The sequence below is a fragment of the Zonotrichia albicollis genome, chromosome 16, assembly GCF_047830755.1.
Source record: "Zonotrichia albicollis isolate bZonAlb1 chromosome 16, bZonAlb1.hap1, whole genome shotgun sequence".
In the NCBI taxonomy this organism is placed as follows: Eukaryota; Metazoa; Chordata; class Aves; order Passeriformes; family Passerellidae; genus Zonotrichia; species Zonotrichia albicollis.
This window is the reverse complement of record NC_133834.1, coordinates 1,755,456-1,776,828: the sequence shown is the minus strand read 5'-3', so window position 1 is coordinate 1,776,828 and position 21,373 is coordinate 1,755,456. Positions and strand designations below refer to the sequence as shown.

General features: G+C 47.5%; 1 protein-coding gene across 2 annotated transcripts in view; it reads left to right on the top strand.

Annotated features, from left to right (window-relative positions):
• Positions 1-21,373, top strand: part of LMF1 (lipase maturation factor 1) — a 148,958-nt gene that overhangs the window by 23,865 nt on the left and 103,720 nt on the right. For both annotated transcript variants that reach the window (XM_074552638.1, XM_074552639.1), the window contains one exon: positions 20,815-20,963. In XM_074552638.1, the coding sequence (XP_074408739.1) occupies positions 20,815-20,963 (149 nt within the window). The remainder of the gene's footprint in view (positions 1-20,814; positions 20,964-21,373) is intronic.

Here is a 21,373-nt window from a genome sequence, read left to right as displayed (position 1 = left end):
TCTTTATTCACCCCTCACACCAGGATGGGAGGGCTGGAGCTGCTCCCCAACCATTCCTGCCTAATATTGGGATCTGCTGTTCCTATTGCTGCTGTAAGAGTGGGAAACTTTTCTCTCTGTCTTATTAAATCTATTTTTCAAGCTGTCACTTAAGCAGGTCTAGTGACAGAGTCGGATGTTTATGTGGCCCTGGACACTTGAACTCTGGTGTTTTCAATCACAACAGCACCTTTTGCCAGCCGGTCTGAATTAAAAACTCCCCCTGACCTTTTACCCCCGGCCCTCTTAAATTCATGCTTTAAAAACAGCTTAATGAGGGGTTTACTGGCCCAATTGGAAGTTTTTATTAAAACCTATTAGTGAGCTGGAGTAGCCTGCCTGAAGGAAACGATTAGGCCCGAGCAGCTCAGCTCAGAGCTGGCCCTTAGCCACTCCAGGTTTTCCCTAAACTGCTTCCAGACCCACGTTAACCCCGGTGCTGCAGCCTGCACGGAATTCATATCCTCTGCTTTAATTTATGCCTTGTCTGATTCCCTGCCCAGCCTCACCCTGGGCTTGGGTTTAATGTTGTTAGGCCTGCATTAAAGGGCAGCGGGGCCTTGGCTCGAGCCAGGCTTGTTTGGGAGCCTGGTGGCTGATGTCTGCTATCAGAAACCTGCTACAGCCAGGCTGCATTGGGTCTGGGAGCACTGAATCAGCAGGGCCACATAACCTCTCTTGAATTCCTCATTTCTTCCCAGAAGATTCCCTGTTTGCCATGGAGAGCTGCTGCCCCTTCCCTTGTGTGCTAACCAGCTGTTCCCAGCAGAACTGGGAACAAGATTTGGGTTCAGGGCATGTAAAGTGGGGCTGAGGAAGATTTCCAGGGGAAAAAAGTAAAGATGTGAGGCTCAGAGTGAGGAAAACACCATTACTTCCCCTTATAGAGGGCCCAGGGAGGAGGTGTGGAGCCTGCTTGGACATGATGCTCCCATGGTCCTGGGGAAGCTTTCCATGAGGAACATCCCAGCACCATGGAGCTGGAGATGCACTGGTGGAGCAGCTGGGTTTGGGGTGAAATTGGGTTTTCTGGAGGACACAGGAGCTGCAGGGTGGAAATCCCGGCTGGCTTCTGCTGTCAGCTCCCAGTCGGATCTCAGCTTGTTTTCTCTAAGTCTGTGTTTTATGTTAAAAATTAGGCCAGTGGTTCTTGCCTGTCTTCAAAATAAACCTTACAAGGCTGCTGAGGCTTTGGAGATGTTATCTCCATGTTCTTATCTCCATGGATTTGAGGGATACAGGCCAGAGCTCCAAATTTCCAGGAGAAACCTCCAGTGGAAGGTGGCCCATGGCAGGGGTTGGAATGGGATGGGCTTTAAGGTCCCTTCCAACCCAACCAATCTCATTTCTGTAAAGCCAAACCAAAGACTGAGATTGGGACTCTCCCTCCCAAAACCTGGTTTTAACCTGGAAATGAACCTGATTCCCTCCTAATAAGACAACAGTAGCAAATAATTGGGGAAAAAATCAGGAAATTCCCAATGTACCAACCAGGCTGCTGTTTAATTGGCAAATATTTCAGTTCTGGGATGCACCTTGAGCATGATAAAGCAGAAACAATCCCAAAACTGAAAGCAACTGGTCCCTCTCCACACCCCACATCCCTCCAGGGTCACCTCCTGCCTGGATTCCTCCTGGCACATGGCTGCACCACCCTCACCTCGGTGCATTTAAAAAAGAATGTTTGAGGAAAAATCTGCCATTAAAGTTATTACTGCAAAGTAGTGCCTTTGATTGCGGCAATTATGCAAATGAGCTGAAGGGATAAAATGCTCCTTAACGAGGCCTGATGGAAATGGTGGTGCTGGAAGGAGTGCAGAACTTCTCCAAAGAGCTCTCCATGCCTGGAATTCTCTTCCAGCCCTTTGCCATGGATCTCGACCCGTGTCACTGCTGGCCGGCCTGCGGATGTGATTTTATTTTCCCTTAATCCAGGAATGTAAGTGGGTGGAATGGGAACGCTGGCCTTGCAGAAAGGGGGAAAGCCTTTCCCTGAGCAGATTGTTCCTGCTCTGCTCTTGTGACCGCCTTTTGGCCCGGCCTCGACGAAAAGGAAACAAACAGAAATGCCTTTGGCTGGCTGGGGTTGTGTGCCTGGGAGGAATTCGGGGAGAATTCAGTGGTCAGGGTTTGGAAGGGGCTGCTCAGAGAGGTTTGGAGTGCCCATCCCTGGAGGTGTCCGTGGAATTCCTGGAGGTGGCACTCAGGGCTCTGGGCTGGGGACAAGATGGGGATCAGGCCCAGCTTGGACTCACCAAGCCACAACTTGGCTTCACCTGGAAACAACCAGCCCTAGGGCAATGTTTGTGAGCCCTGAACTCGCCTAAGAGCAGAATCCACCTCAGCAGTGGGAGATAGGAAGGTTTGCTCCTGATTTTTAGTGAGAAAGACAAGCTGGGGAGGCTCCAGGGCAAACAGTGGATCAGGGCTGGCTCCCACAGGCTGGTGGTCCTGGAGGGCTTTCCCAGCCTTAATTTTTATGAGATTTTGTGATCTTTCTCCAAAAATTGACCTGGTGATCCTGGAGGTCTTTCCCAGCTTTTGTGACCCTGGCATTCCATGATTTCCATCAGGAAAGGTGCACAGGCCTGGGTGGCTGTCAGGGCTGGAGCTCTCCTGCACTGAGGCTGAGACTGAGGTGTTGCCAAGTTCATTGGCATTGTCACCAGTGTTTGTTTCAAAGCAGGGAGTTGGATCCTGGTCTCGCACAATTTGGGAAAACGTGGCCTGAGTTAGATGGGAAGTGTCTGGTGTTGGATGTGGCTGAGGGAATTCTCTCCTGTTCCTGTCTGATGCTTCAGCTCAGGGTTTGGCTGTTGGAGCAGAGCTGAGGGGTGACTTTGGACTGGGTCAAAAAAGAGGGAGAGGGACTTTTTGTAGGGGCAGACCATGACAGGACAGGGAACAGTGGTTTTAAACTGCAGAGGGCAGGGATAGATGGAATATTGGGAAGGAATTCCTCCCTCTGAGGGTGGGGAGGGGCTGGGATGGAATTCCCAGATAAGCTGTGGATGCCCCTGCATCCCTGGAAATGTCCAAGGCCAGGTTGGAGCACCCTGGGATGGTGGAGAGTTCTGGGATTGGAACTGGATGGGCTTTAAGGTCCCTTCCAACCCAAACCATTCATGATTCTACACTAGGAAAAAGGCAATTAGTTTAATTAGCTGTAATTGCTCTTGGTGTGTAGGACTGAACCTGTTCTCAGGTTCACCTGCAGAGTTTGATCCTGGCCCTGAGCTCTCCTGAGCTCCTTATCAAGCCAGCACTTGTTCTTATCTCGCAGGAGCGCCTCTGTTATCTCTCCTGAGCTTTCCCTGGATTTGTGTTAAGCCTCCCATTAAACCCAGGCTTTCTGCCTGCTCCCAGTTCCCTTCTGTGCAGGAGCAGAAACAAGCCTGGGCTTCAGGGAAGTGCCAGCTCAGTTCTTAAAAAAACATCAAAATCTTACAGCAGCCTTTTCCCAGCGTTTTGAGGAGGATTTGATGTCCAGACATCCCAATTCAGGCGGATTGCTCTGTGTTTGTGCTAAAAAAAGGGATTTTTTTAACAAGAAAAGCTTGTTCCAAATTGATTATAAACCAGGGAGGTGCTGCCCAGCACCGAACTGCTGCCACTGCTTTGGGCTGGAGTTCAGCTGGTGTGACAATGCCTGGGGACAGTGCTCAGGGTGGACACAGCTCCCACTTCTTTGGGATTGAGGAGATCCCATGGAATTCCCCAGCTGGAATGAGGCTGGGAGGGGGTGATGGATTCCCTCACTCCTCCAGGGAGTGGGAATTGAAATGATCCCAAGGACACAATCCTCATTTTGTGCATGCTGAGCCCCATCTGCCCAAGCTGGGATGGGATTTGGGATGGGAGGTGTGGCATGGCCACTGTCACCTGCAGGGTTCTCCTGTGGCACAGAGGGATTTGGAAAAGAAAATCAGGGATGTGGGGCTGCTCTGAGCCTGCTCCAGCTGTGGTCACAAATATCCTGGAGATTGTTGCTTCTCCCTCTTCTGGTTGTTCCCATTTCATTACAAAGGCCCTCTGGAAAACCAGAGCAAAGTCCCCCAGCAAGGCTGACCTGCAGTACCCCACAAAGTGCTCCTGTAACTGTTGTGTTGTGGTATTATTTTCAGCCTTTTGCTCTAGTTTTTAAAAAAATCAAGCCCAAACAAGCGTTTTAAAGTGGGTTTTTGGTAGGTGTGGCAGCAGCTGCAGAAGACATTGGCTTTATTTTATGGAATCGTGGAGTGATTTGGGTTGAAAGGGACCTCAAATCTCATCTTGTTCCATGGGCAGGGACACTTTCCACTATCCCAGGTTGCTCCAAGCCCTGTCCAGCCTGGCCTCCACCTGATTTATGGAATTCTGCTGGGTTTTAAACCTTTGTGCTTGAAGGGCCTTGAGATGCCAACCAATTCTGGCACTCTGTGTCCCTGCAGTGTTTGCCAGCTGCCCCAAACTCTGGGGAAAACCCACCTGCTTGGCTTCACCTGGGAACCACCATCTCTAGGGAATGTTCTGGGAGCCCAGAACCCACCTAGGAGCAGAACCCACCTCAGCAGCGGGAGATAGGAAGGTTTTCTCCTGATTTTTAGTGAGAAAGGCAAGCTGGGGAGGCTGCAGTGCAAACAGAGGATCGGGGCTGGCTCCCACAGGCTGACACCTCTCAGCATGGAGAATTCCCTGAATTCCCTGTGCTGTCTCCAGGCTTTTGATGGAGGCAGGATCAGAGTTGGGCAGAGCTGCGTTCAGGGCTTGCTTCCATCCAAAGTTCAGGTCTGGCACTGGGGGAGAAGTTTGATTTTTATTTTTGTGTTTTCCTGAAGTTAAATAAACCTTGATGTGCAGAGTAACCCCTGGATAATCACAATAAACCGAAGGGCATCCAAGGAGCTGCTGGAGTTTTTCTTTTCCATTATCCACTGTCGCTTCCAACTTCTGGTTTATCTGTGGCTCCTTCCCATTCCATGCCCTTCTTCTCCCTTAATCTACATCCCATAAAAATTTTCTGGCAGTGATTGGTGAGGGTGATTCCAGCTCTTGCCATGGAGTTTTGGAGCTCCGTTTCTCCTGGGGATGATGGATCCTGGTGGATGTTCTTCTGTGGAAGAATTATTAATTAAAGGGTTGAGATCTTGGTATTGGACACCTCAGGGCAGCTGGGAGCTGTGTGAGGGGCTCAGAGGGAGGTTGGGCCCTTTTTAAGGATTCCAACTCTTGGGATATTCTCCATCCTTTTAATTGATCTGGGGTGTGGAAGTTTGGGTGCAAGTCTGTGGATTTTGGTTGCTTTCCATCAGGAATATTTGATAAGCAGAGAAGAAGTTTGGGTCAGGTTAAATGATTGACTTTTTTGTCTTTTATTAATCAGTGAGAGATTTGGAAAAACTTTTGGTCTGGAGCACCTTCTCCATCTCCCTGCAGGATACCAGCTGGAAGCAGCCACAGCATTGCAATAAAAATGGAAAAAAAATTCCATTTTCCTGCCCATTCCTATCCGGTATTTTCTTTTGGCCACGGATTAAAAATCCATGGGTTTGAGCAATAAAATTAAGGCTTTTTTCCAGGACATTTGTCCTGTGTTCTTATCTATTCTTATCCTTTTTTTTTCTGCAGGAAGGAGGAGAAGGAATGGTGTGGGATTGTTTTTTCCCTTCTTTTAAGTTGTCTTCTTAGGGATATTTATTTGACAGCTTGATGCTACTGAAGGTTAAATATTGTTTAATTGTATTTATGCTGGCAGAGCCCCTTTTTGGAATTCTCTGGGATTCTTCACAAGTCTCTATTTTGAGGTTTATTGCATTTTCTGTGTTCTCTTCATGCATCAAAACTGGGGGAAGTGAGAGCCAGAGGTCAAGTTTGATCTTCCTCTAAATCCAGACTCCTTGATCTGCCTGGAGCAGGGAACAAACTCCATCAATGGAGCTGTCTGTGGATTTCTTCTTGAAGTCCCTTTGGCCAAAAATATTTCCTTGGTATGATTTGTGGGAATGAGCTGGGGTTGAGCAGATTTCTGGACCAACAGAAGGAAAAGTTGGGATTTTTGGAATTGCTGCAGTTCTTTTTGCCTTGCCATCTTTAAATTAGGGAGAAGATGTGTCGTAGTTGAGAGATAAATACAAATTTAAACTTCAGTGGTAACCGAAATTGTGTGGTTTAGTGAGGTTGTGCATGTGAAGAACTCATAGCAACCAGAATTTCTGTATGCCTCCCTTCCCTTTAAATGGGAGAGGAGCTCATTAATGACTGAGCATCATTAAAAATCAGGTTTGGAAGGGACTTCAGGGGTTTCACTGCATCATCTGAGCTTGCGATGTGGGGTTAAATCAGTCCAAGGTCAAATGTGCAAAACCTGAAGGGAAAGAGCACAAAGTGCTTGAGCCGTGAGCTCAGGAATGGAGCTGCCACTTCTGCTGCCGTCCCCAAGGTTTGTTTGTTGACAGGAATTTCCTGGGAGCTGAAATATTTGGTGTTTTCGTGTCATTTGTGGCATCTTTGCACACAAGGCCGCTTCCTGCTGAGCGCTGTGTGGGCTGCCTCGATTTCCTGAGCTGTTCCCCCAGCCCTGGGGTGTCCCAGACTCATGTTCCCATTCCTGATTGCAGGGCAGTGCTACCTAGCCAAATATTTCTGGCCACCCCCTCACTGCATCCCTGCAACTCCTCAAGAAACGGGATTCATTTATTTACTTTAAGGCCAGGGAAATCATTTTCTCATGGGCTCTTTTTCCATCCCAGGCCGGGTGAAACCGCAGTGTTAAGCCATCCTGCTCCCAGCCATCCCTGGGAAGCTGGAGGGAGCCAAGGTACATATTTGCTGTTGCTCCAAGCAGATAAGTGTCAGGATTTCAAAGCAAATTCCAGCTGAAATCTCTGCTGCACCTCAGCTCCCGTGCCTGGACTCAGAGGGACTCCAGGTTTTATGGCAACTCTTGGATATTTTCCTGTCCTTTTTGAAGGGTGGGCCTGGATGCATCCCAAAATTACCTGTCCTTGGTGTAGCCTGGAGGAGAGAAGGCTCCAGGGTGACCTAATTGGGGATTTTGGCACCTGAAGGAGCCAAAATTTGGGATTTTGGTGCCTGAAGGAGCCAAAGTTTGGGATTTTGGCGCCTGAAGGAGCCCCAGGAAACATGGAGCTTTGCAATGCTTTCTTCTCTTTATTTCCACATTTTTGGATACTTCAGAAATAATTTCTCTTTGATATCAGTGCTTATGTGGTGGCTTAGAGTGGCAGGAGGTGTGAAAGGATCCTTTGGGGGAAGGAGCCATGGAAAAGGTGAAGGATGAGGGGCAGAAACCTGCAGGGAAATGTTTCTTGTCCCTTGGTTTGGGTTCCTGAGGGAATGATGATGTTTTGGGAGGGACAATCCGTGTGATGTGAATGCCAGAGTGACAGCAGGGCCCTTTGTCACAGATTGTCACCAGGGCAGAGCCTGGCTATCTCAGCCAGGGAGGGCACAGCCTGCAGGCACAGAAACCCCCAGAGGGATGGAGGGCAGTGCCAGGGAGGTGTCTGAGGGGATAATGAGAGCTCTGGCTCTTCCCATCTGTCCTTTGCTAAGCTTTAAAATCCCACTTTTCGCCCCCTTTATCACAACGTGTAATGTAAATATTTTCCATTCTCATTTACATGGCTTCTTAATATTCCTAATAACATTCCTAATTACATTCTTCTGGCTCATTCAGCTTTTCAAACAGGCAGTGGCCAGGGAGAGGAGGAGAATGCTTGAAAGTCAAGATTTGGTGGTTTAGAATCAAACATTTAAATGGGAGCTGCAGCAAATCCAGCTCTGGGATTGATGTTTGCATGGAATTGATGCTTTGGGAAGGCTGAGCTAGAGCAGAGGCTGGACAGGGTTAAAGAATAAAGCAGGGATTTATTAAAAGGATCTCCTCAGTGGATCCACCTTGGGCTGCACCCCAGAGGAACCAAAATGGTCACAAAAATGGATCAAGTCTCACATTTTTAGAAGTTTTAGTCCATTTGCATATTGGAGTTAATTGTCCAGTTACAGCTTTAGGTTATCAAGTCCCACCCTGCTTGTTTTTCTCTCTCCAGCCCACGTTTGTGCTCTTGGGCTGAGATTTGGATCATTTGTCCTTGGTGCCCAGCTGGAGCAGGGATTGTTTTGTCTCCCTGCTCTGTGCACAGAGCTCACCATGCCCTGATGTGAAGTTCAAACCCACAGCTGGAAGCTCTGGAGCCTGGAAAGGTTCAATCCCAAACATCTGGGATTAAATTTATTAATTTAATTAAAGGATTATTAAATTAATTAAATAAATTAAATTAATTTATTAATTAAATTAAAGGAGTTACCCAGACCCTGAAGCAGAGATAAATCCCCATCCCTGGGGGTTTGAGCCAGGCTGTGGCTCCTTCTCTGCCATGGAAATCCCTTCCTTGTGTTTGGCTGTGCTGTGTCAGCCCCAGGACGTAGCTCCAGTGGTGATTTCATCCCTTTTTGAATTTATTTTAAGAGAAAGTCACTGGTTGCTGATATTTCCCCCTCCAGGAACAGGGAGAGCTCAGAGATCTGCAGGGAAAATGCTCCAGAGATGGTTGAGCAGGGAAATCTGGCCAGGACTTTCTGGCACACAGCTTGGACAGTTCAAATAATTTATTAGAATATTTTCCCATCTGTTTGTTATTATTAAATATGAAGGACTGGTGTTGCACAATCTTACCTTTTGGATTTATGGCCAGGAGAAATCAGTGAAGGTTTTTATTGAGTACCTTTTAACTCTGACTCGGTTACAAACAGCATTTTGAACTTCTCCTTGGTGAGGCTTTAAAGTAAAATGAAATTAAAGCAGCTCCCAACACGTGCTGCTCTATAAGGGTCAGCACTTTGTCTTTGGAGAATTATCCTGTACAGGAATATTTTGGAGGGTTTGATTTCATTTTTGAGCCCTGGGATGCCATGGATGCTAAAACCTCCCTCTCTGCAGATGTGTCAGGAGGATCTGGGCTCTCCTTTGGAAATGCAGTTTTCCTGCCTTTGGGAAGCTTTGCTGCACTCTCTTCTCTTTACTTTCACATTTTTAGATGCTTCAGAAAATAATTTATCTTTAACATCTGTGCTTATGTGGTCACTTAGAGTGGCACACTCTCACTTTATGAAGGGTTGATCTTTTAAATCCTTTTCTAGCCCAACTGAGAATTTGGAATTAGATTATTTTTAAGGTTCCTCCCAGCCCAAATCATTGTGATTCTATAAAATAAAAACAGATTTTTTTTTAATGTATAAAACTCAATACTATTTAAAAACTGGCTGCTTAATAATTATTTTAACAAATAGCATATATTTTTAATGTAGCTTTGGTTCCCTTTCCTTGTTTAAGGTGATTTTTATCCAGAACATTTGTCCCTCGTGCTGCAGCCAGGGTGTCACTGGGTGCCACACGTGGCCTCGGGTGGTTGATAAATCCCCAGGATAAGCAGTGCTGGTGTTCCAGCTGCCTTCCCACATGGATCCAGTTAGGGAACCCCAGGCTCCCCATCAGTGACTGAGCATTTGCATCAAAGCCTGGGCGGTGATTTCTGTCCAGAAATTGAATTCAGTCTTGGAGCACGAGGTGCTGCCATCCCCTTGGAATTGCAGGATTAAAGCAGGATGTTTTCCCAGCTTTTAGGGTATGGATGATTATTTGTCTGCAAAATCCCTGAGCTATCTTTACAGTTTTACAATTCCACGTTCGTTTTGTGTTGCTGAACACTTTAAAAACTGCTTTTTTTTTTTTTTTTTTTTTTGCTGGATCCTTCTGTTCTGGGGCATGTACACGATGATCTGGCCGGTCCCTCCCACCCCAAAGCATTGTAGGATTTCTCAGCCTGATTTAATAAGTGCGGAGTGAGGACTGAAATCATTCATCTGGTTCATTTTAGGCACTGAAGTCATTTGGATTCCTTACAGGGGGAACAAGTTTTGTGGTGCTGGGACATCTGTGAGGAGCTGTTTAATATCACTTGTCACTGCCCTGGCTGATTGTTGTTTTCATGTGGTCGATCCCAGCGGTTTCCAGCGAAATGTAAAAAGCTGCTGCTTCAAATGAGAAGCAAAAATCCTTAATTATATGGCGGGGAACGCGCTGAGACAGAGTAAAAATCTATCGAAGATTATTGAGTGTAGTTTTTCATATTTGGTACCAGTAACATCCCACCAGCTGATTACAGCCAATTACACAATGTATCACAGACTACCACCTACCCCTATCGGGGTGAACCTTACATTAGTAAAACAATTAATTAAGCACCAAGACCTATTAGAAGTCTTGAAAGAAATCCAAGAAAGTAGAAAGAAAACCTTAATTACTGTCCAACATGATACAAAAGAAATAACCAGAGTTCTACAAAGAATAAAATACAGATAATCACTAGTGAAATGTGATCTTTGAGTGATCACCAACTGCAAATAGAATCTTTAATAAGTTGTGCCACCCTATTGTAGTTTTATTAATATTAGTTGAAATAAATTTTCTCCGCAAAACAGCGCTCGCAAGTGGCCGTGATGTCACTCACGTGGCACAGCCACCACCCAGGCTGCCAGCAGCACAGGAAAATCTCAGTTTGTGTTATCGTGGAGCTGCTGGCTCCTTCCAGCTGGCAGCAGCACCCAGGGAAGGGGAATTTTGGGGGGAAAACGCCGATTTTGTGCTCCTCTGCTCCCTTTCCCAGCAAGGCTCTGGGGTGTCTGCAGTGGGGCTGGAGGGGGGGATCTCTGGAGCCGCCCTTGGTGGATTTTTGCTGGATTATCCAACCTTGTGACTTCCTCCAGGAGCCATGAAAATCAAGGCCCTGGCACAGATTCCCAGATTTCCAGAGGAGCTGTGGCTGCCCTGGATCCCTGGAAGTGCCCAAGGCTGGGTTGGATGAGACTTGGAGCCACCTGGGACAGAGGAAGGTGTCCCTGCCCATGGAATGGGGCTGCAATGGGCTGAGATTGAAAGTCCTTTCCCACCCAAACCATCCCAGCATTGTCTGACTTAGAATTCTCACTGCAGTCTGTGTTACTTTAGGAAATGATGTTAACTGGTTGTTCTGTTCTTTTTTTTTTTTTGGAGTTTTTTAAAAAGGTTTTTTTGTGCCTTTTTTTTGTTTGTTTTGGGGGGTTTTGGGTTTTTTGGGGTTTCTTTTGTTTGTTTTTTGGGGTTTTTTTTTTTGGTTGGGTTTATTTGGTGGTGGTTTTTTGGAGGGTTTTTTTTGGGTTTTTTTGTTGGTTTTTGGGTTTTTGGATTTGGTGTTTTTTGGGGGGGGGATTTTTTGGGAGGTTTTTTTTGGGTTTGTTTTGTTGGTTTTTTTTTTGTGTGTTTGTTTGTTTTGGGGGGGTTTGGGGTTTTTGGGGTTTCTTTTGTTTGTTTTTTGGGGTTTTTTTTTTTGGTTGGGTTTATTTGGTGGTGGTTTTTTGGAGGGTTTTTTTTGGGTTTTTTTGTTGGTTTTTGGGTTTTTGGATTTGGTGTTTTTTGGGGGGGGGATTTTTTGGGAGGTTTTTTTTGGGTTTGTTTTGTTGGTTTTTTTTTTGTGTGTTTGTTTGTTTTGGGGGGGTTTGGGGTTTTTGGGGGTTTTTTTGTTTGTTTTTTGGGGGGGGTTTTTTGGTTGGGTTTTTTTTGGTGGTGGTTTTTTGGAGGGTTTTTTTTGGTTTTTTTTTTGTTTTTGGGTTTTTGGATTTGGTGTTTTTTTGGGGGGGATTTTTTGGGAGTTTTTTTTGTGGTTTGTTTTGTTTTGTTTTTTTTTTTGTTTGTGTTTGTTTGTTTTGGGGGGTTTTGGGTTTTTTGGTTTTTTTTTTTTTGTTTGTTTTTGGGGGGGTTTTTTTGGTTGGTTTTTTTTGGTGGTGGTTTTTTGGAGGGTTTTTTTGTTTTTTTTTTTTGGGGGGGAGGGATTTTTTGGGAGGTTTTTTTTGTGGTTTGTTTTGTTTTGTTTTTTGGGGTTTTTTTTTTGTTTGTTTCTTGTTTTGGTCCCCAGGCAGATTTTCAGCCTTGTTCCCCACTTGTCCCCCAATTCAGGTGTCTGACCATCAGCATCCCCACCTCTCTGTGTGTGTCTGCTCCTCTTTGCACTGTGCAGGGAGAGAACAGCTTCCTAACCCAGCTGACATTTTTGCCATTTGTCCCACCATCACCAAAGCCCTGCTGCTCCCTCCTCCATCTCCTCAGTTCAAAACCAGCTTTTGAAAGCAGCTTTTTGATTTCCTGAGATGCACATTTGCTCTCCTCCCTTTGTTCTGGGGGTTCCTGGAGGTTCAGCCTGTGGGTGTTGGGGTCACTTTGGTCACTTTTGAGGTGTTGCAGAAGGCCTGGATGGGAGCAGCCCTGCAGCACAGCAGATTTCCAGCCCCAAAGCCTCCCTGGAGCCGGCTGGGATCCATCAGGGATGGGGCTGAATGGAGATCCTGTTTGCTTTTCTTGGGATGGAGGGATGTCCAAAAGGACCTGGCAATGCCCATTTTCTTATTTAGCTGTGATCCTGAAAAATAGCCTTGAGTGTGGACAGAGCAAATCCCCTTTTAGAATCAGAAAAATCATATTTATAGGTAGTGGAGTGGTTCTGTCATGGTCTCTTGTTTAAATAGCATTTTTTTGTTGTTATTTGGTTTTGTTTTGGTTTTTTAAGATTTTGGGTGTAAAAGATGTTGCAGGAATTCTGGAATCATTCAGATTGGAAAAGACCTCCAAGCCTAATTAAAGTCCCCACCTTGTCCCCAGCCCAGAGCACTCAGTGCCACCTCCAGGAATTCCTTGGGCCCCTCCAGGGATGGGCACTCCAAAGCTTCCTGGGCACTTCCAATGCCTGAACCCTTTTCCGTGAGAAAATTCCTTCTGCACTGGTAAATTCCATAAGAAACCATTCATGGTCTTCTCTTAGAATTTAGGAAAAATATTTTCATGGAAAGAGTTGTCAAGCCCAGGGCAGTGGTGGAATTGCCACCCCTGGAATTGCTCAAAAACCACCTGGGGACATGCTGAGCATGGTGGCTCTGGATTCATCGTTGGACTTGATGATTTAAGAGATCTTTTCCAACCTTAAAATTTCCATAATTCTCACCCAGACCCTTCATATCCCACCCTTGGTGTCTCCTGTGTCTGTTGGGTGTTGGACAGGGGTATCTGCCTCGGGGTTAATCAATTACCCAACCATTTTTACCTTACCTCATATACAAGCTGTGCTTTAAAAGCACCATTCAGGAAGAAAAATCAGGGAGGCAGAGATGATATTCCATGAGAACTTTACTTCAAATCCATGGGGAAAAGCATCCCCTGGCCTGGATTTATCTCCTGCAAACACTCAGGATGAAACCTGTGCTCACATGAGGCTAAAACTGAATCTGTGCAGGGCAGTGGGGGCCTCGTGTGACACAGCAGGAGAAATTTGTTATATTTGCTTTTTATTTTGCGGCTGGCTTGCTGTCTGCTTGCCAGGTGCTTTCACAGTGTTGGGTTTAATTTGTTGGTGTGAGTGGGGAATGGCAGTTTGGGATGGGGAGGAGAGCAGGTGGGGTTGGGGTGAAGCCTGGAGAGGCTGCCTGGAACAGAGGCTGGACAGGAAGGATTTAAAATTAAAGGAATAAAAAGGTTAAAGGAATAAAGCAGGGATTTATTAAAAAGCCTCAAAGGATTCACCTTGGGCAGTACAGGGGCCTGGCTGTGGCTGCACCCAAGGTGGACAATGGGTCAGGAGTTCTCACACTTTGATAAGTTCTGCTCCATTTCCATATTGGGGATAATTGTTCAATTACACCTTTAGGTTATGAAGTTCCATCTTCCTGTTTTTCTCTCCTCCATTCTCTGTTGTTTGCACTTTTTGGGCCTGGAGCTCAGCGGTGTCCTTGGTTCTGGGGCTGGACAAGGATTGTTCTGTGTGCCTGAGCTGTGAGGAGAACTGCTGACACTTTCTGTGGAATTCATGGTTATTATACACCAGTGCCTTCCAGAATCTGGGAAATAGGAAAGTTCAAACTGAAGGCATCAGGGGGAACAGCTGCTCATGGGTTCTGAAGCTGCCAGAAAAGAAGAAAGATTGAACAGGCAGCAGACACCTGTTTGGAGCAGCTCAGCTCCCTGGGCACATGGCACGGGGCCTGGTTCAGGAACAGATGGGATGAGAGTGGCAGGTTGTGCAAAAAGCTGGGGATGAGCTGCTGTGTCCTTGTGTGGTGCTGAAGAGATGCCTTAGGATTTCAGCTTTTCTATTTTTCATGTATTTGTAGCTGTGATCACCTGCTCCTGCTGGTGTCACTTGTCCCTGGCCTCTCCTTGCCTGGCTGTTCCCGTTTCTCAGCCAGGCCCTTCCAGCCCTTCCCATTTCCCTGTGGGACACGTGGGCTGTGTGTTCACAAGCTCTGCTTTTCTTCAGGCAGGAATTTCCCCATGGAAAAGGGTGGTCAGGCTTTGGAAGGGGCTGCCCAGGGAGGTTTGGAGTGCCCATCCCTGGAGGTGTCCCAGGAATTCCTGGAGGTGGCACTCAGGGCCCTGGGCTGGGGACAAGGTGGGGATCAGGCCCAGCTTGGACTCACCAAGCCACAACTTGGCTTCACCTGGAAACAACCAGCTCTAGGGAAATGTTTGTGAGCCCTGAACTCGCCTAAGAGCAGAATCCACCTCAGCAGTGGGAGATAGGAAGGTTTGCTCCTGATTTTTAGTGAGAAAGGCAAGCTGGGGAGGCTCCAGTGCAAACAGTGGATCAGGGCTGGCTCCCACAGGCTGATGGTCCTGGACGGCTTTCCCAGCCTTAATTTTTATGAGATTTTGTGATCTTTATCTAAAAATGGACCTGGTGATCCTGGAGGTCTTTCCCAGCTTTTGTGACCCTGGCATTCCATGATTTCCATCAGGAAAGGTGCACAGGCCTGGGTGGCTGTCAGGGCTGGAGCTCTCCTGCACTGAGGCTGAGACTGAGGCGTTGCCAAGTTCATTGGAATTGTCACCAATGTTTGTTTCAAAGCAGGGAGTTGGATCCTGGTCTCGCACAATTTGGAAAAACATGGCCTGAGTTAGATGGGAAGTGTCTGGTGTTGGACTTGACCTTGGAGGCTTTTCCAGCTTAAATCATGCTGGGCTCCTGCCCCTTTCTTTGGCCAGCCCCTAAATCAGGGGGAACCCAGGAATGCTCTGCCCTGTCTGGGCTCTGAGCCATTCCTGGGCTCTTCCCCTCACTCCCTGGGATCTGAGGCACAGCTCATTTTCCTTGTGAGGGTTTTCTGGGATGGTGAAGATATTGAGAATCCTGGAAAGGTTTGGGTTGGGAAGGACCTTAAAGCTCTTCCATTTCCAACCCCAACACCTTCCACTGTCCCAGGGTGCTCCAAGCCCCATCCAGCCTGGCCTTGGGCACCTCCAGGGATGGAGCAGCCACAAATTCTCTGGGCAGGAGGGTTTCAGGCAATGCTGTTTCCCATCTCCAGGGACATCTCACCCTCCCTGGCCGCTGTGGGCACCTTCTCCTCACCTTGAGGCCAAGCTGGAGAGCTCCTGCTTGTTCCTAGGAACAGGGCTGAACTTATTTTCCTTCCTTGAAGACAGAGTAATTAAATCCAGTATGTACAGATCCCTCAAATTGACAGCCGCCCACAGAGCTAAAAACAGGAAATCCATTAACTTCATTATTTAAAAAATAAAATAAAAATCCTCCCAACTGATTCCTCTGTCACTTAAAGTTCTGCATGGAAGGAGGGCTAATTTAACGCTGCATTAACTCCCAGTTATCACCCTCCTGTTACCTAAGTAGTTCCTAATGACTACCCTGGAGAGCACTTGGAAGCTTTTAAAAGTTTTTATGCTAAATTTTATTTTTTTTTTCTGGGTAGTTTATACTTTAAGTACAAAAGTTCCTGCTGACGTTCTCCCAAATCTTCCAACAACAGCCAGAACTTTTTCTGGTGGCTGCAGAAATGTGAAGTATCCCTAGGCTGAGGTGACTTTGAACAAGAAATGGGAAATATTTAATAATGGTGGTTGAGGATGTGGGAAGCTGGGTCAGATCTTGGGTTTGTTGGGCTGGAGGGCTGTGGGTGCTGCAACCTGGAGAGGTTCAATCCCAAAATGTCATTTGGGATTTAAAGTCACCCCCAAACCAGGAGCAGTCCATGATAAATCCCTGGTCCTGCAGCACAGCTCAGATATTCCCAACAGGTGCTTTAGGCTCGAGCTGAAACCAAATAAACCACGCTGGGTTTTCAGGGAGGTGGGCTTGGAAGCAGGTCTGATTCCAGGGAAATCAGTCTGGATTGGATATCTGCCTCCCCTTGGCTGCTGGGCTGTCTGACACACAATATCCATAGGGAGACAGCTGCGCTGGGAGCTGGGGAATCTGGATCTGTTGGAGCAGCATTTGTCTGTGCCGTGCAGACGTGCTCTGGGTAAATCTGATGTGTGGGTGTTGCTGTACAAAGAGAAACAATTGGCTGTTTGCACCTTATCCTGTGCTTTAGGAAGGGGAATTAATGAGAATTAATTACGTGAGCTCTTTCTAGCATAGCCAGGTATGAGGGTTGATTTTGGCCAGGTGATATTTTTGAATCAGAAAACCAGAAAATAAGAAAATTCATTATTCTTGAGCCTATTTTTTATCTTCTCAAGGCTTCCAGCCCTTCCCTCCCTCACTGCTTTCTCCCTGATTGTCCAACAAACAGGTTTGGGATGAGGAGACCCCTCTGCAGCCGTGGCCAGGCTGTGCTAACTTGGGATGGTGAATTTATTTATGGCAAATAATAAAGATGAAAATGGGACATCACTTGATGTCAAGCTACAAATACAAACCCTCCATTGCACGAGGGGCTGGAGCGTTTGGAAGAGGCAAAACACTTGAAAACCCTGAAAGGAATAGGGAAAAGCGTATTTAGGTTTGGGGTTTGCTTCTTCCCTTCCCTCCTCCCTTCCAGCACCTCCTCCTGCTCCTGCTCCTCCCCTGCCCCAGCAGAGACCTCTGGAAAATCCCAGACCATGGATTTTGCCACGCCGAGTTCCGAGCGTGTCCCGAGCCCTCGGAGCGCGTGTGGGGCGGGCGCAGCCGCCATCGGACGTTGGTTTTATTCCCTTTTTTTTTTCCCCCCGAAAAAACCCAGCCCGTGGCTCCCTCTCCGGCTGCGCCAGAGATAACAATGGGGGGCTTTGTGCTGCCCTGCAGCTGCTGAAATTTGACGAGATCCAAGTGAGGAAAACAGGAGCAGGTGGGTCAACAACGTGACCCTTTCGTTCCCAGCAGTATCAGTGAGCCCTGGAATAAGGATGTGTTGGTTGGGCTTGGAGGATGGGAATTGTCTCTTGGAGAGAGCCCTGATGGGGTTTGCTGCTGTTTGTGGGATGGGTTTCACCCCCCAAACTGCAGGACTGGGGAATGTTACTGGAGATTGTGCTCCCTTCATTCCCAGATTATTCACTGGTTCTGGGATGCTCCGTGGCTTCCATGCGGATGCTGCTGAAGCTCCCAATGTCCTGAAGTTCCAATATCTGCCTTCCCATCTCTCAGTCCCAAAGTGGGGCCAGGCTGGAGTGGGCTTGGAGCAGCCTGGGACAGTGGAAGGTGTCCCTGCCATGGCAGGGGTGGCACTGGATGGACTCTAAGGTCCCTTCCAACCCAAATTATCCCAAAAACCAGGAGAGAAATCCTGGGGTGAGTGAGGAACCCTGGAGAAATCCTGGAATTACTGAGCTGGGAAGGTCAGTGAGGAACCAGCTGCCCCTCAGGTGGGGTGATCTGGCTGAGCCCTCCAGGTGTCCCAGTGGGTTTGGGCTCTGTGAGCCCCTGAGTGGTGTTCAGAGGTGACAGCGCTCCAACCTCAGCAGGGACTGGCTCCAGCCTCAGAGCTGTCTAAGAATCTGAAGGATTTGGAGTCTGAGGCTTCCAGGGCAGATGTGAACAACTGTGTGTGAGTCAGCGGGGAGGAACGGGAGGTTCTGCTGATGGATTTGGTAATCTTGGGCCTGGTATCGTTTTACAGCCCAGGGAGGGTGAGCTGCGCCCAGCTCCCCCCTCGTGCTCTGAGCTGTGGATTCACTTGTGCTGTTCAACACGTTCATCTCCTCAAATCTTCCCGATTGAGCTGGAATTTTTATAGAAACCACAGCACAGGAGCCTCTGGGATAATCCCAGCACCCCCAGCACTTCCAGTGGCCACGGAGCAGCATCCAGCAGCAGTTTGTTTGCACGAGATGAAGCCTGAGAGAGGAGTGGGCTTGGGGGTCTTGGAGGCCTTCTCCAAGCTTAACATTTTTCTAGGAATGACAGGTTATGGTCAGGATGAGTCTGTGCTGGAAGGAAGAGGCCAGAGAGGTCCAGGGTGAGGATGGATGGATGGATGATGGATGATGGATGGATGGATGGATGGATGGATGGATGGGAGGAAGCACAGTGGGTGATGGATCCCAGAAAACTGATCCCACATGGGCAGCCGTGAAGGCTCCATCCCTCAGGAAGGGGTTTGTGGATAAATCAGAGCCTCTCCCAGCTCCTCTGCCCTGAGCCTGGTTTTAGCAGGACCTTGAGGCAGGAGCAGAGCCCCACATGCCCTCACTGGGGAGCAGCCAGAGCTGGGCAGCGTTTAACCCCAAACTGGGCACATTTTGGGGCCCAGCCTGCTGTGCCAGCCTGTGAGCAGAGTCTGTCCTTGTGTGCAGGGGCAGCTGAGCCCAGCTTGGGGCTGGTTTAGCTGCAGAGCAGCCGGGGGTGCCAGGGCTGTGCCCGGCAGCTGGCAGCGCTGTTTACTCCGTGCTGCGCCCGGCACGGCTCCATCCTGCTGTGCCAGCTGGTGCCAGGATTCCAGCCCTGGCATCCCTTTGGGATAAAAGCACAGGTGCAGGGCTGAACTCGTGGTCGAGGCCATGCCAGGAAGGCTTGGCTCGGCTCGGTGCTGGGAGCATCCTCCTGGATGTGCGGGAATTGTCCTGCAGGATGCCAGCGTCCTTCTGTGCCCCTGGCTGGGAACTGGGGTGAAAAACAGAGCAGGGAACGAGGGAACGCTGCTGCTGTGCCCTGCTGGGTGAGGGCAGTGCTGCTCTCCCAGGGGATGCAGGAGTCTGGATCCCACCCCGACACCCATCCCCAGCGGGGCAGGGTGGTGATTTCCATATGAAAACAGGGATAACAGTGGGATTCTTGTGCTGGCAGGAATGAGGGAGATCTACGACCCTTTTGGTGCCAGTCAGCCCCGGAGCTGGGTTCAGGCACAATTAACCTTTCACTTTTGGGATGAGCCGGTGCTTTCCTGCTGCAGCTGCTTTTTGGGACAATATTCCTTGCTTCTCCTTCCAGAACCATTAATTTGGGCATCTGGGGGGGCTGTGCTGTGGGCAGGGAGGAGGGGGAGTTTTAAATGGCTTTGATGTGCAAGAATCTGAGTTTTTAAAATTGCATTTTGATTTTAAGGGGTTTTTGCAGATTAAGATTTTTAAAAAGGAGGTTTCACGACTCTTATTGGAAATATTTTCAAGCAAATTCAAAGTGGTTTTTGTTGTGTGGCAACTTCAAATCAGGGGCTGGAAAAATCTTGGGGTGGGGATCAGGGGGCTCAGGCTGAAGCTGGAATGGGTTTGGAATATGTTTGGAATGTGTTTTCCTTGGGCTGGATGAAGGGAATTGTTAGGGATCAAACTGGTGAAATGCTGGAGAAACCTTGGGAATGAACTGGAGCCATGGACACTGCCTGGCTTAATTGACAGAGCTGAGAATTTCAGTGCCTTAATGGCTGCACCAAGGAATTTTCAGGAATTCTCCTCACCAATGTGCCATTTAATGTCTTTTTTTAAAATGGTTTCAGAGAACAATTCTGTCACGCAGAAATATCTGAGAATCAGAATAATTGGAGGTGGGACAAAGCTGCAGCGATTTAGTTTTGGCAGGGATAATTTGGTGCTTCCAGACGTGGTGAGGGTTGGACTTCACCTGTCAAAACAGAGCTGTGTGTTCTGCCTCTCTCGGAATAATCACTGCAATATTTGTAGGCTGGGATGGAGGAGAAAATGCAAAATACAGATTTGCATGGATTAGGTGGAGTCTGTCTGCTCCAGAGGATCCAGGGAGTGGATTCATGGTGGGATCTCACGGCTCTGCTTTTGGCTCAGTCCAGGGTAATTTGGTTAAATCCAGGGATGTGTAAAATCCAGCAATTGGTAAAAGTGGCCTAATGGACGATTTTGGTACCATTTTGATTTTTTTTTGTGATTAAAATTCTGAGCTTCTCATTGCACTGAATGTTGATGATGACAAGGCCTAACAGGATCCTAATTGCTATTTTTTGATGCTAAAACTGCCCCATTTAGGCAAAAATCCAGCCCCAGTCCATGGCACTGCTGGATCCATCCATGACTGGGGAATCCGTGGCACTGCTTGTTTGTCCTGTGCGACTTCCCAGGGCACTTAAATCTCATTTTTTCTGCTTCATAGAAGTTATTAATTTTTATAAAATTAATATAAATTATAATAAATTAATATATATATATAATTTATATTATATATATTAGTAATATATATAATATATATAATGTATATAATAAAATATAATCTATATATTAATTTATATTGTATATAAATTTATAATTAATATAAATATAATAATTAATATAATGTTGTTTGTGCTTGGAGAAGAACAACACAACCCCAAAGCTTCAAACCCCTGAATTCCCCTGTGTGGGATGTCTGGTTTAGGACAGCTGGTGCCAGATTTCCCCCAAATTAACCTTAAAAAAGCATTCAAGGTGGTTTTTATTTTAATCCTTCCATTTAAATTTAATTCCAGGATAACTCCCAGCACTCTCACCATAACTATTTCCTTCTTCACTTCTCGTTGTCTCTGCAGGATGGGAATCACAGCTCCTGGAGACAGGATTCCTGGGAATATTCCTGTGCCCCCTCTGGAGCCTGTCCCGCCTGCCCCAGGGCTCTCCTCCTTCCAGGATTGTCATCTGGAGCTTCCGCTGGCTCATCTTCAGGATCATGCTGGGAGCGGTGAGTGGGGACTCTCCTTGGGCTTCTTGCAGGTGCCAGCAGCAGGAAATGTCCCACCCCAAAAATCCCATCCCAAATGTCCCATCCCAGCTGGGAATTTCCCAATCCAGTGCCGCAGGATCCATTGGTTTGGGAGTTTTTCCCATTTTCAGGATCATGCTCGTAGCCATGAGTGGGAATTTCCGTTTGGCTCCTTGCAGGTGCCAGCAGCAGGGAACGTCCCATCCCAAAAATCTCATCCCAAATGTCCCATCCCAGCTGGGAATTTCCCAATCCAGCGCCTCAGGATCCATTGGTTTGGGAGTTTTTCCCATTTTCAGGATCATGCTCTGAGTCGTGAGTGGGAATTTCCCTTTGGCTTCTTGGAGATGCCAGCAGCAGGAACGTCCCATCCCAAAAATCCCATCCCA